An 11,808-nucleotide genomic window follows, 5' to 3' on the forward strand; every position below is an offset into this window, starting at 1 on the left:
ATAGCACTGTGGCAATACTTACAGTGATTACCTTTTCTCAGGATCCTTAATGTAGGTGTCGATTAACAAACTGTACATCTCTGAGTGAACGTTTTCTATTTGTATCTGGAAGCCATAGAAGCAGCGAGCCTCTGGGACCTGCACTTCCTGGCTAAAACGCTCCACCTGCCAACAAAACAAAGTTGGAGACAATTCATACATACAGACACACACATTCCTTGATCATGCGCAGCTGAATGCCTGACCTACCATAGCTAACAAGTATTACATGCTGGGTGATTATTTGGTGACAGCAGAGCTCTGTCAAGGGGATTTGATTTGCAAGGGAGTTCTGCAATAGTCCCACCTGGTGTTGCTGTCACTGAGTTTGTGTAAGCATGTGTGAACTCCTCCTTCGGGACCCTGATTATTTGTACTGTTTGTCAAAAATGTGAATAGCAAATAGCCTTGAGAGACATGCCAAATGAATCTCATTTTAAATATTCAGTATTATTATAAAAAATAATAAAAAAACATGTTTACAAGTATGGACTTAACTTTACCCAAAATGGTTGGGTTCAGATACAACATGAAACCACAGCTTGTGCTAATTATAGTTAAGAACTCACAACACGGTTTGAGCATCCAGAGAGAACACAACCAAAGAATGTCTGTGCTGCTTCTCTGCTTGATTTCCCATCTGCTCAGGATGCGGCTTTTTAAGTTCACTCCCTTCTCCAGGGTGCAGAAGCCTCTTATGGCTGAGCAACTCCTGCTTTTATGGCAGTCTTCTACAGTGAACCTATGGCCCTAACTTTGATTTGTCAATGGTTTGTGAATTCAGACATAACAGCAAATAGCAGCACAAACTGTAGACTGCAAACCAACTTCAAATCATGATTTCAGATCCTAGTTTAGGCAGGCTTATGTTGAGATTTTAAAGCAAACAAAACAAAACTATGGGTTATGTTACACCTGAGCCTAGCCAATGACATTTCTGGTACTACTCCTGGTGGTATTTATCCATAAAATTATTGCATGCATACATACAGTACAGCTGTCAAAGGAAGCTTGATTTCATGTTGGACGTGCAACAAAGGGTTAGAAAAGACAGTCCAGGAAGCATCATACCAGGTTTTCATTCACAATTCCATCACTAGCTGCAAAAAAGGCCAGGATATGTGAAATGAAGTATTTTTCTTCTGCTTTCAGCTTGTTCCAGTGAGGAAGGTCCTTTGATAAGTCAACCTTTGTGACAAAAGAAAAACATATATTTCAATTTTATATTGAAATGAAATGTTAATAACTCTGTAAAAAAAAAACAATTGTGGCAAATGAATGGCAATTTTTGTAGTTACAACTCTTGCTTCACTTCCATAAACTTCAACTAATTTGTTTTTAAGGGATAGGGTAGGTAGTTTGCAAGTGCACAGAAAAAAACATGAGCATGTCCCTGGCTTATTCAAAGTTTTATACCACAAGGCTTTGGTAAATCTACCAGTAAAGAATCCCACATGATTAATCTTTGCTTGTCCAATGCCTGGTGAAATCTTAGAAGCTAAAAGCAGGGTGAACAGGACTTCCAGCAGTCAAGGGGGAAAGCTTTGGAGGCATGCATAGTACTTTGCCCTTTCCCCTTGATTAGCAGAACCAAACAAATTATGAAAATATGCAAATTACTCAAAATAGCATAATATTCACGGACATAGTACATACAGGGCACATAATCCAGCTTTCCCTTTTGCAGAATTTGGCTAATTTGGGTGCAATTTACTGCAGGGTATGCACAGCCAGACTCAAGGCTCTGATCCTAATTACATTTAGGACCAGGCCAGTTCATACAGAACTCAGGCTTGGACACTCCATGTTCCCCATTTTGCATACTCCAATCTCTCCTTTACTTCCCAATTTAGACAAACACACTTTGTTCAGTTCAAAAGTAATAGCAAACTATGTGCAAACCAGTTTGCCTCCAAAGCAAAACTGGAAACCACAATTTGAAGCCAGCATCCAAATCAAGTTCAAAGACAAAGTATGCCAAAATTGAAGAGGCTATTCACGCAAGCAAGCAAAACTGGCCCAGTTTTGTTCACTCGTGTGAACCATTGGGATTGTGCCCAATCCCGGTGGCTACACGGCAGCAAACCCACCTAAGTAGCCTCCAGCTTAAATGAGGTTAAGGGAACAAGCGCTCTCTTACCCTCATTTTTAGCCTACTTTCCAGTAGGCTTATTAAATCACCCGGCATTCTTTGTGTGTGTCCGTGTGTCCATGTGTCCATCTGTGTGTCCCCCCCACCCCATCAACTTTGCAATGGCTGGACCAATATGAACCAAATCGGGTACAGTTGTAGGGACACATAGGGACACCTCAACAGCGTAGTTTGTGATGATGCCATCCAACCTAATTCAAGATGGCGGACGCATACATTTTGGAAGTGCAAGTGGGCTAACTTGTGAAACGCTCAACTGATTTGAACCAAATTTGCTACAGCTGTTGGGACACGTAGGGACACTTCAACGGCATAGTCTGTGAGGATGTCATCTACCCCAGTCCAAGATGGCGGACATGTACATTTTTGAGGTGCAAGTGGGCTGACTTGTAAACCTCTTAACCGATTTGAACCAAATTTGCGACAGCTGTGGGGACACACAGGGATGCCCAAATGGCATGGTGTGTGATGATGTCATCCACTCCAAATCAAGATGGCGGCTGCATGAACATACAAGGCGCAAGCAGGCTAATTTGCGGACTGTCTAACCAATTTAAACCAAATTGCATACAGTTGCAGTGAGTGACACACAGGGGCACCTCAACAGCATAGTTTGTCATGATGCCATCCACCCCAATCCAAGATGGCGGACACATACACTTTGGAGGCGCAAGTGAGCTAACTTGTGAAATGTTTTACTAATTTGAACCAAATTTGTTACAGCTGTAGGGACACATAGGGACACCTCAATGGCATGGATTGTGACAATATCATCCAACCCAATTCAATATGGTGGACACGCAAACCTTTGAGACGCAAGTGCACTAACTTGAGGACTGTCTAACCTATTTGAACCAAATTGCGTACAGTTGCAGTGAGTGATACACAGGGACACCTCAATGGTATAGTTTGTAATAATGTCATCCACACTGATCAGAAATGGTGGATGCATAAGCATTTGAGGTGCAAGAGATCTAACTTGTGAACCTCGATTTGAACCAAATTTAGTCCAGTTGTAGAAACAGTGAAAGGAAAGTAGGCTGATTAGTTCTTACTAGAACAACTTGTTTTATTGTGTGTCTGCCGCAGCTGAGGGCACATTTGGGGGTGGGCGGAGCTCCCAGTAATGAACTGTGCACTCACATGGTGCATTATTTGGGCTCCGGGGGTGGGGTGCAGCGCGGTGGCGATTCCCTGCGCCTGACCCCTGGAGCTGCCGGGTGAGCCATGGGAGCACCGCAGGGTAGCTGCTGGTCGTCTGGGTGGGCGGTCTGCCGATCCAGGGAAAGGCGAGTGATCATCTGCAGGGAGGGTCAAGCAGACCTCTCCCCGCAGATCTCGTTTCGGCCCCTCACACTGCTGTTGTGAAGCGCCTAAAAGTATTGTAAAGTGTTATTTACCTGACCAGGAAGTAAGGGATGGAACTGGCACAAACCATAGTTTGCCTGATTCACACATAACAGAAAACGTATGGTTTGTCTGAACCAAGACATGAGGAGGGGGGAGAATCAGAGCATGCAAAGCAGAGATCGTGCGCACATGAGCCCAAGCCACGATCATAACAGCCAAATTATGGTTTGGTTACACCAAGCTTCAGAACCAGTTCCTACTCTACACCTGGCAGCCAGCCCTCAAGCATGTATTGATGGACACACACATACTTCATGTGAATAGCCCCCTTACATGAGCACTGTAACAACAGAACAACTGACTCACCACCTGTGATTTTCCAGTTTCACAGAAAGAGAGTCATGATCTCAAGCAAGTCTGTTGCTCCAAGATAATCCTGTCCATGCAAGCAGACCATTAGTAACAGGGCACTTTCCAGATTACCCGCTCAACAGTGGCAACATGCTTCGGTTTGGACAAATTGAATTCAAAATGTAAATAGCAAAGCGTCCAGTAGGGGCAGCAGTCTTGGAAAAACTAACAACCAGAAAATAAAGCAACATTTTTACGCCGGCCGGACATAAAATGTTATAGCAATAAATTAAATTCTAAACAAGGCATTGGAAATGTGAACGGTACCATGTTGTCAAATGTAAATGGCACGACTGCCGTGTCACGATACAGGAAGTGTAGAAGCACACTTGGGAGATACGTCGTGACCCCATTGCAGGGTCTAACCTGAAAAGTGCCCAGCAAGGCCTGGGGTTTTGTTTTGCTTTTGGTATGGGTGTGTGTGTCTTCTCTTCTGTTGCAAAAGTTGGTCACCCCACTGGAACAATTCTTACTTGGCAGCATGTTCCACTGACATTGTGGGACTTATTTCCAAGTCAATGTGTTTAGGACCAAGGGATTAAATTGAACCTGATCTCAGAAATCTGTTCAAAGACCATTTTTTCCATGAACCAGAACTGAATCCAAACCCAAAACAATCCCTTGGTTGCCTTGAATATGAAGAAAACATGATAAACAGTTTAAAATAAGTAGTTCAATAATCAGACACTCAGCTTTCCAAGACATTATTGCTATATCCTGTTATATGTATTTTGTTTGTAAAAAAAAAAAATTTAAATTCACAAATAAACATTTTTTAAAAATAAGTATCTTTTCTCAGGTTAAATGCTTATCATTGTGTTCATTTTATTGCGTTACACTGCAAGCAAGAGTCTGATATTATTCTGCATGAAATGTATCTACAATGGTTCAAAGTATCTGCACCAGTTTCCAAACTACTTTTTTTAAAAAGTTAGTGTCCGAGTCAGAACTAAACCCAAACTTGTAATGATCTGACTCCCTGTTTAGGGCTGAGGTGTCGCAATCTCAGGGTAGAGTTTGTACAAGAGGTTACTGCATCTGGCACCGCTGTTTATCCCCTTATGTTGGCAGACTATTATCCAACTATTCCAGATGTCAATGCCCTTCTCTTCGTTCGTTCTCTTATTCACAGGCCAGAAATCTTTTAGAAACCATTCTCTTGAAAGCAATGCTGAGCTACACAAAGCAAGCATCTATCTATATTATTAATTCTCCAAGACGGGCCATGCATGGTGACGTGGTAGAAAGGAGGCGATTGGCTGACAGAGTTTGCAAGCAGAAGCACCTGATTGGGTAGTGGGGATTCCCTATGCAGATAGGGAGAAGGAGCCTGTGGCGCTGTGGTGATTGGGCAGTGGGGATTCCCTATGAGGAGGAGACTGTGATGGTTAAGGTCAGTTGGAATGCAACTGTTACTGGTTGGAAGATGTTCTTGATTGTAGAGGAGAGGAATCTCTATGTATAAAAGGATAGCAGGCAGGGGTCTGCAGAAAGACGGGTCATGAGGGAGGGAGGAGCCCCTTCAGGAGAAGGAGGCTGCCGTTATGTGAATTAGATGAGGAAACAAGATGAACAAAATCTGTTGACTCAGGGAGGGAGGGAGGGAGAGAAAAAACATGAAGGGAGGGGGAAGAAAGAGTGGGGAAGAGCAAGTGGAGGAGAGAGAAAGAGAAAAAGAAGGGAGGGGGAAGAGAGACAGAAGGAAGGGCAGGGGACGGGCCTGAGCCTGTCAGCAGCCTGAAGGGAATGAGCGGCCATGGCAGCACTAGCAGCAAGGAAAGGCCCATTCAACCACTGCTGATGTTTGGGGCTACCGAGGTAATTGTCAGAGGGAGGCAGGCAGGCAAGGGACGGGCCCGGGCCTGTCAGCAGCCTGAGGGGAACGAGCGGCCATGGTGGGAGCAGCAGCGAGGAACAGCCCAGTCAACCACTGCTGCTGCTCCTGGAGGGAGGAGCAGGAGTGGGGCTCAGCTGAGTGTGAGGAGGTCTCTGGGGATAGGGGGCTGCAGCTTGGCCAATAGGCAGCAGCAATGCTGCAGCCACGACCAAGAAGGGTGAGGGGGATGGAAGCAACGGGATGGAGGAGGCACAGGAGTGCAGCTCAGGTGAGGGTGGGGAGATCTCTGAGGTGAGGGGAGCAATCAAGTACTAACGCACAGATAAAGGTCTACCCCGCCCAGTGCCAAACCGGAGGCCTTTAGAATGGCCTACAGGCCGGTCCGTCCATATCCCTACTTCTCTGTTGCCACCCCAAGCCTCTGGAATGAGCTCCCTGCTGAAATAAGACCCTCCCCATCTCTGACAGTTTTTTGTGTTTTTAAAAAACATCTTATATCCCGCTCTGCCTCCAAGGAGCCTAGAGTGGTGTACTACATACTTAGGTTTCTCCTCACAACAACCCTGTGAAGTGGGTTAGGCTGAGAGAGAGAAGTGACTGGCCCAGAGTCACCCAGCAAGTATCATGGCTGAATGGGGATTTGAACTCGGGTCTCCCCGGTCCTAGTACAGCACTCTAACCACTACACCACGCTGGCTCTCAAGAGTCTTTTTTTAAAAAAAGACTCTTGAAACGCATTTATTCACCCAAGTTTTTTAATTAGAATTGTGGTTTTAAACTGTTCTAATGCTTTAATTTCTAATTTGTTTTATGTTTGTTGTAAACTGCCCAGAGATGTAATTTTGGAGTGGTGTACAAATATGATAAATAAAACACATAAATAATTTGCATGATTCATTGCAATTGCAGAGTCTGTGTCTCTTTTATAAAGAATTGGTACTCTGAGGCACACAGACACACTTCATTACTCACCTCTTCTGCTGTCCAGAAAGAAGCCTGGGCCTTCTTGTACATTTTCCATATGTCAGGATACTGGATTGGGAAGATGACAAATCGACGAGGATTTTTCCTTAAAAGAGGCTCTTCATTTGACTTCAAGCCATTTTCAATGTCATCTGAAGAACACCCCTAAAATCAAAAATCAAAATCACCACCCATTAAATCAAAGTAACGCAGTATATTGGTTTTCTATAGGGGCGTGACTACCATTAGACAAGGGAAGACAGTTATCTCAGGGTCCCACTGCCAAAAGGGGCCCCCCAGAGGCACATCATATGACTCCCCGCCCTCCCGTGTTGCACCCCCTATGAATTAATATTGTGTCTCTTGGAGATTGGCAGTAGCAGAAAGTAAAAAAAGGGTTAACTTTTCTCCCACCCCTATTGGTTCTCCTGGCATCTTGTGCTCCTCCCCTGCTTGGAATGTGTAGGTAACTGCAGAGCCAAGGAAGCTGGCTGTTGGGCTGGTGGTCTCCAAGAACAAAAGTAAGAAGACATTTTGTAAAAATCAACCCTTTGCTGCTTGTTTGTTTGGTTTGAAATTGTGTGTGATTTGTTCCTCTTGGTCAAGCTACCAAGTTGCTCGCTCTCCCACCACCACCCCCATGAACCATGTGTGTGTTGTACATGTGAGAGAAGTCCCATCCTGTGTGTGAGAGAGAGAATTCCTAAGCTTTAAAAAAAAAAATTCAAAGTATGCCAAAACTATACTAGTGCAAACTTGTAGGAAAAACCCTCCCCATCCCAACAGTATACCTTGTTGTAAGGAAATTAGTGCAAAAGTATTAAAAGCTTTGAAAAGAATGGCAGGGCGGATGCTCTGATAAAATGGATCTGTTTTTGTTCCTTTTTGTTCCTGAAGTTACACTGCTTATAGCTCTAATCTGGTCTCTGTGTGTGTTGCTTTCTCTACCACCACCCCCTGCCCTTATTAAAAATATTTATATGCTGCTTTTTTAGCAACAGAGTTCTCACAATGGCTTAAATAGCAAAATATGAGAAAATGGTTCTCTTAACATGTTTCCCCTTTTAAACATTACTATTTTATTTTATTTTGCTTTGTGCTTGTAGTGTGCTCCCCCACCAAAAGTTTATTTTTGTACCGTGTACATTTGCTTCAAAATCAAATCAGTTCACAAGAAACTCATTTTTAAATTGCACATGAAATGATTGATTGTCTTTAAATTCTGCAAAATTGAGGTAACTCCATATATGACATTCTGCTGTCCTATTTGAAATCAAAATGGTGGCTTTTCTTTCTGTAGTGTATAGACACACTATACATTGTATATATACTGTAGTATATAGACATACACTATAGTTGCATATGATTTTTTTTGCATATGATTTTCTTGCTTAAATGAAATGTACTAAATAAAAGATCAAACTGAATTGCATGCTGCTGTGATTGGTGTAAAAAACCCTATTTGAATGTGTTTCTGAGTACATGCTTAGGGTTGGAGTGCATGTGGCTAAAAGTCTCATATATATATATATATATATATATATATATATATAAATAAATATAAACATGAATGACATCCTGTTCTTCCTCCATAGAGGTCAGGCTAGTATACATGTTCTTCCTTCCCATTTTTATCCTTACAACAAACCTGTGAGGCAGGTTTGGAGGGGAGAGAGAGAGTGTCTCAGCTGAAGTCCCACAGTGAGTTTCATGACTAAATGGGGACACAAGTCCCCCAATCCTAGTCTTGACACTAGGTTCTCAGCTGTGTGCATAGAATACAGGAGAAATCTGATGCAGGGGAAAAAGGAGATTCATTTTTAGCTGTGAAGCAAGCTAGTGGGGAGGAGAGTGTTGAATACCTTTAAGAGAGCATGAAAGGGTTCCATTATCAAAATGTGGGGAGGCTGTGGGCCCAAGCCCTGGATCTTTTAAGTACCTAGTAACACCTTTGTAAGGGAGAGAGGAAGAGTGATAGGATTTTCCATGCAAAAGCTGGTATTGGAAGGTATGTTCCAAATTTCTTCTAAAAATAAAAAAATCAATCTTTCCCTGAGTGTATTTTAGTGTAAAAAGTAGTGAATTCAGCTAATTTAAGGGGGGGGAGAGAAAAAGGAATGAGAGAAAGAGCAAAGAGAAGGAAGAAGATAGGTGGTGTGAGATGGGCACAAGGCTATGTTTGGCTCACCATAGGTGCATCAGAATCTAATCTGGCCCACTACCAAATTTTAGTTTGACACTCCCTGGCATAGTGCATTTGCAAGAGAGAGAAAATCCAAGTCCCAATATTTATTGCGGGGGGGGGATCTTTTATGGAGAGAAATTCTTGTTGCATCCCCTGTAATTTCCTGCTGGATCCACCCCTGTGAACTAGATTCAGTGTGAATTAGATATTCACCATATTCATAATGGGGATGTGAGTGTGAGTGCACTATACAGGTGAAACTTGAAAAATTAGAATATCGTGCAAAAGTCCATTAATTTCAGTAATGCAAATTAAAAGGTGAAACTGATATATGAGATAGACGCATTACATGCAAAGCGAGATAAGTCAAGCCTTAATTTGTTATAATTGTGATGATCATGGCGTACAGCTCATGAGAACCCCAAATCCACAATCCCAGAAAATTAGAATATTGTGAAAAGGTTCAACAGTCTAGGCTCCAGGTGTCCCACTCCAATCAGCTAATCAATCCATAACACCTGCAAAGGGTTCCTGAGCATGGTCTCTCAGTCTGGTTCATTAGGAATCACAATCATGGGAAAGACTACTGACTTGACAGTTGTGCAGAAAACCATCATTGACACCCTCCATAAGGAGGGAAAGCCTCAAAAGGTAATTGCAAAAGAAGTTGGATGTTCCCAAAGTGCTGTATCAAAGCACATTAATAGAAAGTTATGTGGAAGGGAAAAGTGTGGAAGAAAAAGGTGCACAAGCAGCAGGGATGACCGCAGCCTGGAGAGGATTGTCAGGAAAAGGCCATTCAAAAGTGTTGGGGACTTTCACAAGGAGTGGACTGAGGCTGGAGTTAGTGCATCAAGAGCCACCACACACAGACGGATCCTGGACATGGGCTTCAAATGTCGTATTCCTCTTGTCAAGCCGCTCCTGAACAACAAACAACGTCAGAAGCGTCTTACCTGGGCTCAAGAAAAAAAGAACTGGTCTGTTGCTCAGTGGTCCAAAGTCCTCTTTTCTGATGAGAGCAACTTTTGCATCTCATTTGGAAACCAAGGACCCAGAGTCTGGAGGAAGAATGGAGAGGCACACAATGCAAGATGCTTGAAGTCCAGTGTGAAGTTTCCACAGTCTGTGTTGATTTGGGGAGCCATGTCATCTGCTGGTGTTGGTCCACTGTGCTTCATTAAGTCCAGGGTCAACGCAGCTGTCTATCAGGAGATTTTGAAGCACTTCATGCTTCCTTCCGCAGACGAGCTGTATGGGGATGCTGACTTCATTTTCCAGCAGGACTTAGCACCTGCCCACACTGCCAAAAGTACCAAAACCTGGTTCAATGACCATGGGATTACTGTGCTTGATTGGCCAGCAAACTCGCCTGACCTGAACCCCATAGAGAATCTATGGGGCATTGCCAAGAGAAGGATGAGAGACATGAGACCAAACGATGCAGAAGAGCTGAAGGCCGCTATTGAAGCATCCTGGTCTTCCATAACACTTCAGCAGTGCCACAGGCTGATAGCATCCACGGTAATTGCTGCAAAAGGGGCCCAAACCAAGTACTGAATACATATGCATGCTTATACTTTTCAGAGGTCCGATATTGTTCTATTTACAATCCTTGTTTTATTGGTTTCATGTAATATTCTAATTTTCTGGGATTGTGGATTTGGGGTTCTCATGAGCTGTACGCCATGATCATCACAATTATAACAAATTAAGGCTTGACTTATCTCGCTTTGCATGTAATGTGTCTATCTCATATATCAGTTTCCCCTTTTAATTTGCATTACTGAAATTAATGAACTTTTGCACGATATTCTAATTTTTCGAGTTTCACCTGTATATTGTGAAGTGTGTTTGTGTGTGTTTATCAGCGAGGGGCCCATTTTAAAATCTTGTCTCTGGGCCCACTCCAACCTTGCTATGCCCCTGGTTTTCTACATCACTTTGTTCCTTCTTTTACCTTTACCCAGGAAATATCTGGATCTTAGCAAGATCCCAAAATCGGAACAGAACAATTATATGAATCATTCCATGCTCGGCTAAACCTAGGTCTTTGTGGAATTTTTTTAAAGTGGTTGGATATCCACTTGTTCCAACTCTGTCTAGATGCACACTACCTTTAGCTCTCAGCAGTCCTCCATGCATGTGCATTGCAGACAGGGCTAAATGCAGCATCAACATCTGTTTAGTCTGCTGAATATGACACACAATTGTAGCACGAGCCTTTTCTGCACTACTCCAGACTGTGCTACCCTGATGAACCAGGATGCAGTTCTTTCTTGTGCAGAAGCACAAGAAAGAGACACCCATTAACCCAAAGATCTTGACTAACCATCATTGCTGCCAGTTCCTGCTCTGCTACTTGGACAGGGGATAGGCACGGGTGTCCTGAATCAGCAACCTTGAGAGGCCCTGTTCAGGCACTGCGAGGGTCTGGGCCAGCCCTGTGGCCCACCCACAACCACCTGCCCCTCTATGGATACACCACATCCACAAACAGAGTTTATAAGTGCCTGCGAGTCTTTACCAGGGGACAGAGAGACAGTCTGACCCCAGACTTCTGGGCCAAAGTCCAGGGTCTCCACAGCCCTGGGAGGGGCCCAAATCCTCTTTAGTCTGTCCCAGGCGGTGTGGCTTAATTTGCAGGGGAAGGGGAGATTATGCTTAATTTGCAGGGGAAGGGAAGGCCTCCAAAGGCCTTTAGGTCCAGGTTCCAAAACTACCTAGGTGCATCTCTGCCAGGGGATTGCGCTTACAGCCCAACAACCCCACCACCCCTATGCAGGTTCTTTTCAGAAGTGCTCCAGTTTGAAGGTGCTGACTCCTCCTCTCAAAAGTCAGTGCGCACGAATGCTCGGGTCCCCCTCGGGC

General features: G+C 43.7%; 1 protein-coding gene across 5 annotated transcripts in view; it reads right to left on the minus strand.

Annotated features, from left to right (window-relative positions):
* Positions 1 to 11,808, minus strand: part of RRM2B (ribonucleotide reductase regulatory TP53 inducible subunit M2B) — a 31,423-nt gene that overhangs the window by 18,578 nt on the left and 1,037 nt on the right. For 3 of the 5 annotated variants that reach the window (XM_053242767.1, XM_053242763.1, XM_053242765.1), the window contains exons 2-4: positions 6,762 to 6,917; positions 1,111 to 1,227; positions 32 to 165 (exon numbers count right to left, since the gene is read on the minus strand). In XM_053242767.1, coding sequence (XP_053098742.1) covers positions 32 to 165; positions 1,111 to 1,227; positions 6,762 to 6,803 — 293 coding nt within the window. In that variant the 5' untranslated portion in view covers positions 6,804 to 6,917. Of the gene's footprint in view, positions 1 to 31; positions 166 to 1,110; positions 1,228 to 6,761; positions 6,918 to 11,269; positions 11,291 to 11,660; positions 11,798 to 11,808 lie in introns of those variants that run through there. The other 2 variants (XM_053242766.1, XM_053242764.1) reach the window with 2 other exon arrangements.

Source organism: Hemicordylus capensis, chromosome 4, assembly GCF_027244095.1.
Source record: "Hemicordylus capensis ecotype Gifberg chromosome 4, rHemCap1.1.pri, whole genome shotgun sequence".
In the NCBI taxonomy this organism is placed as follows: Eukaryota; Metazoa; Chordata; class Lepidosauria; order Squamata; family Cordylidae; genus Hemicordylus; species Hemicordylus capensis.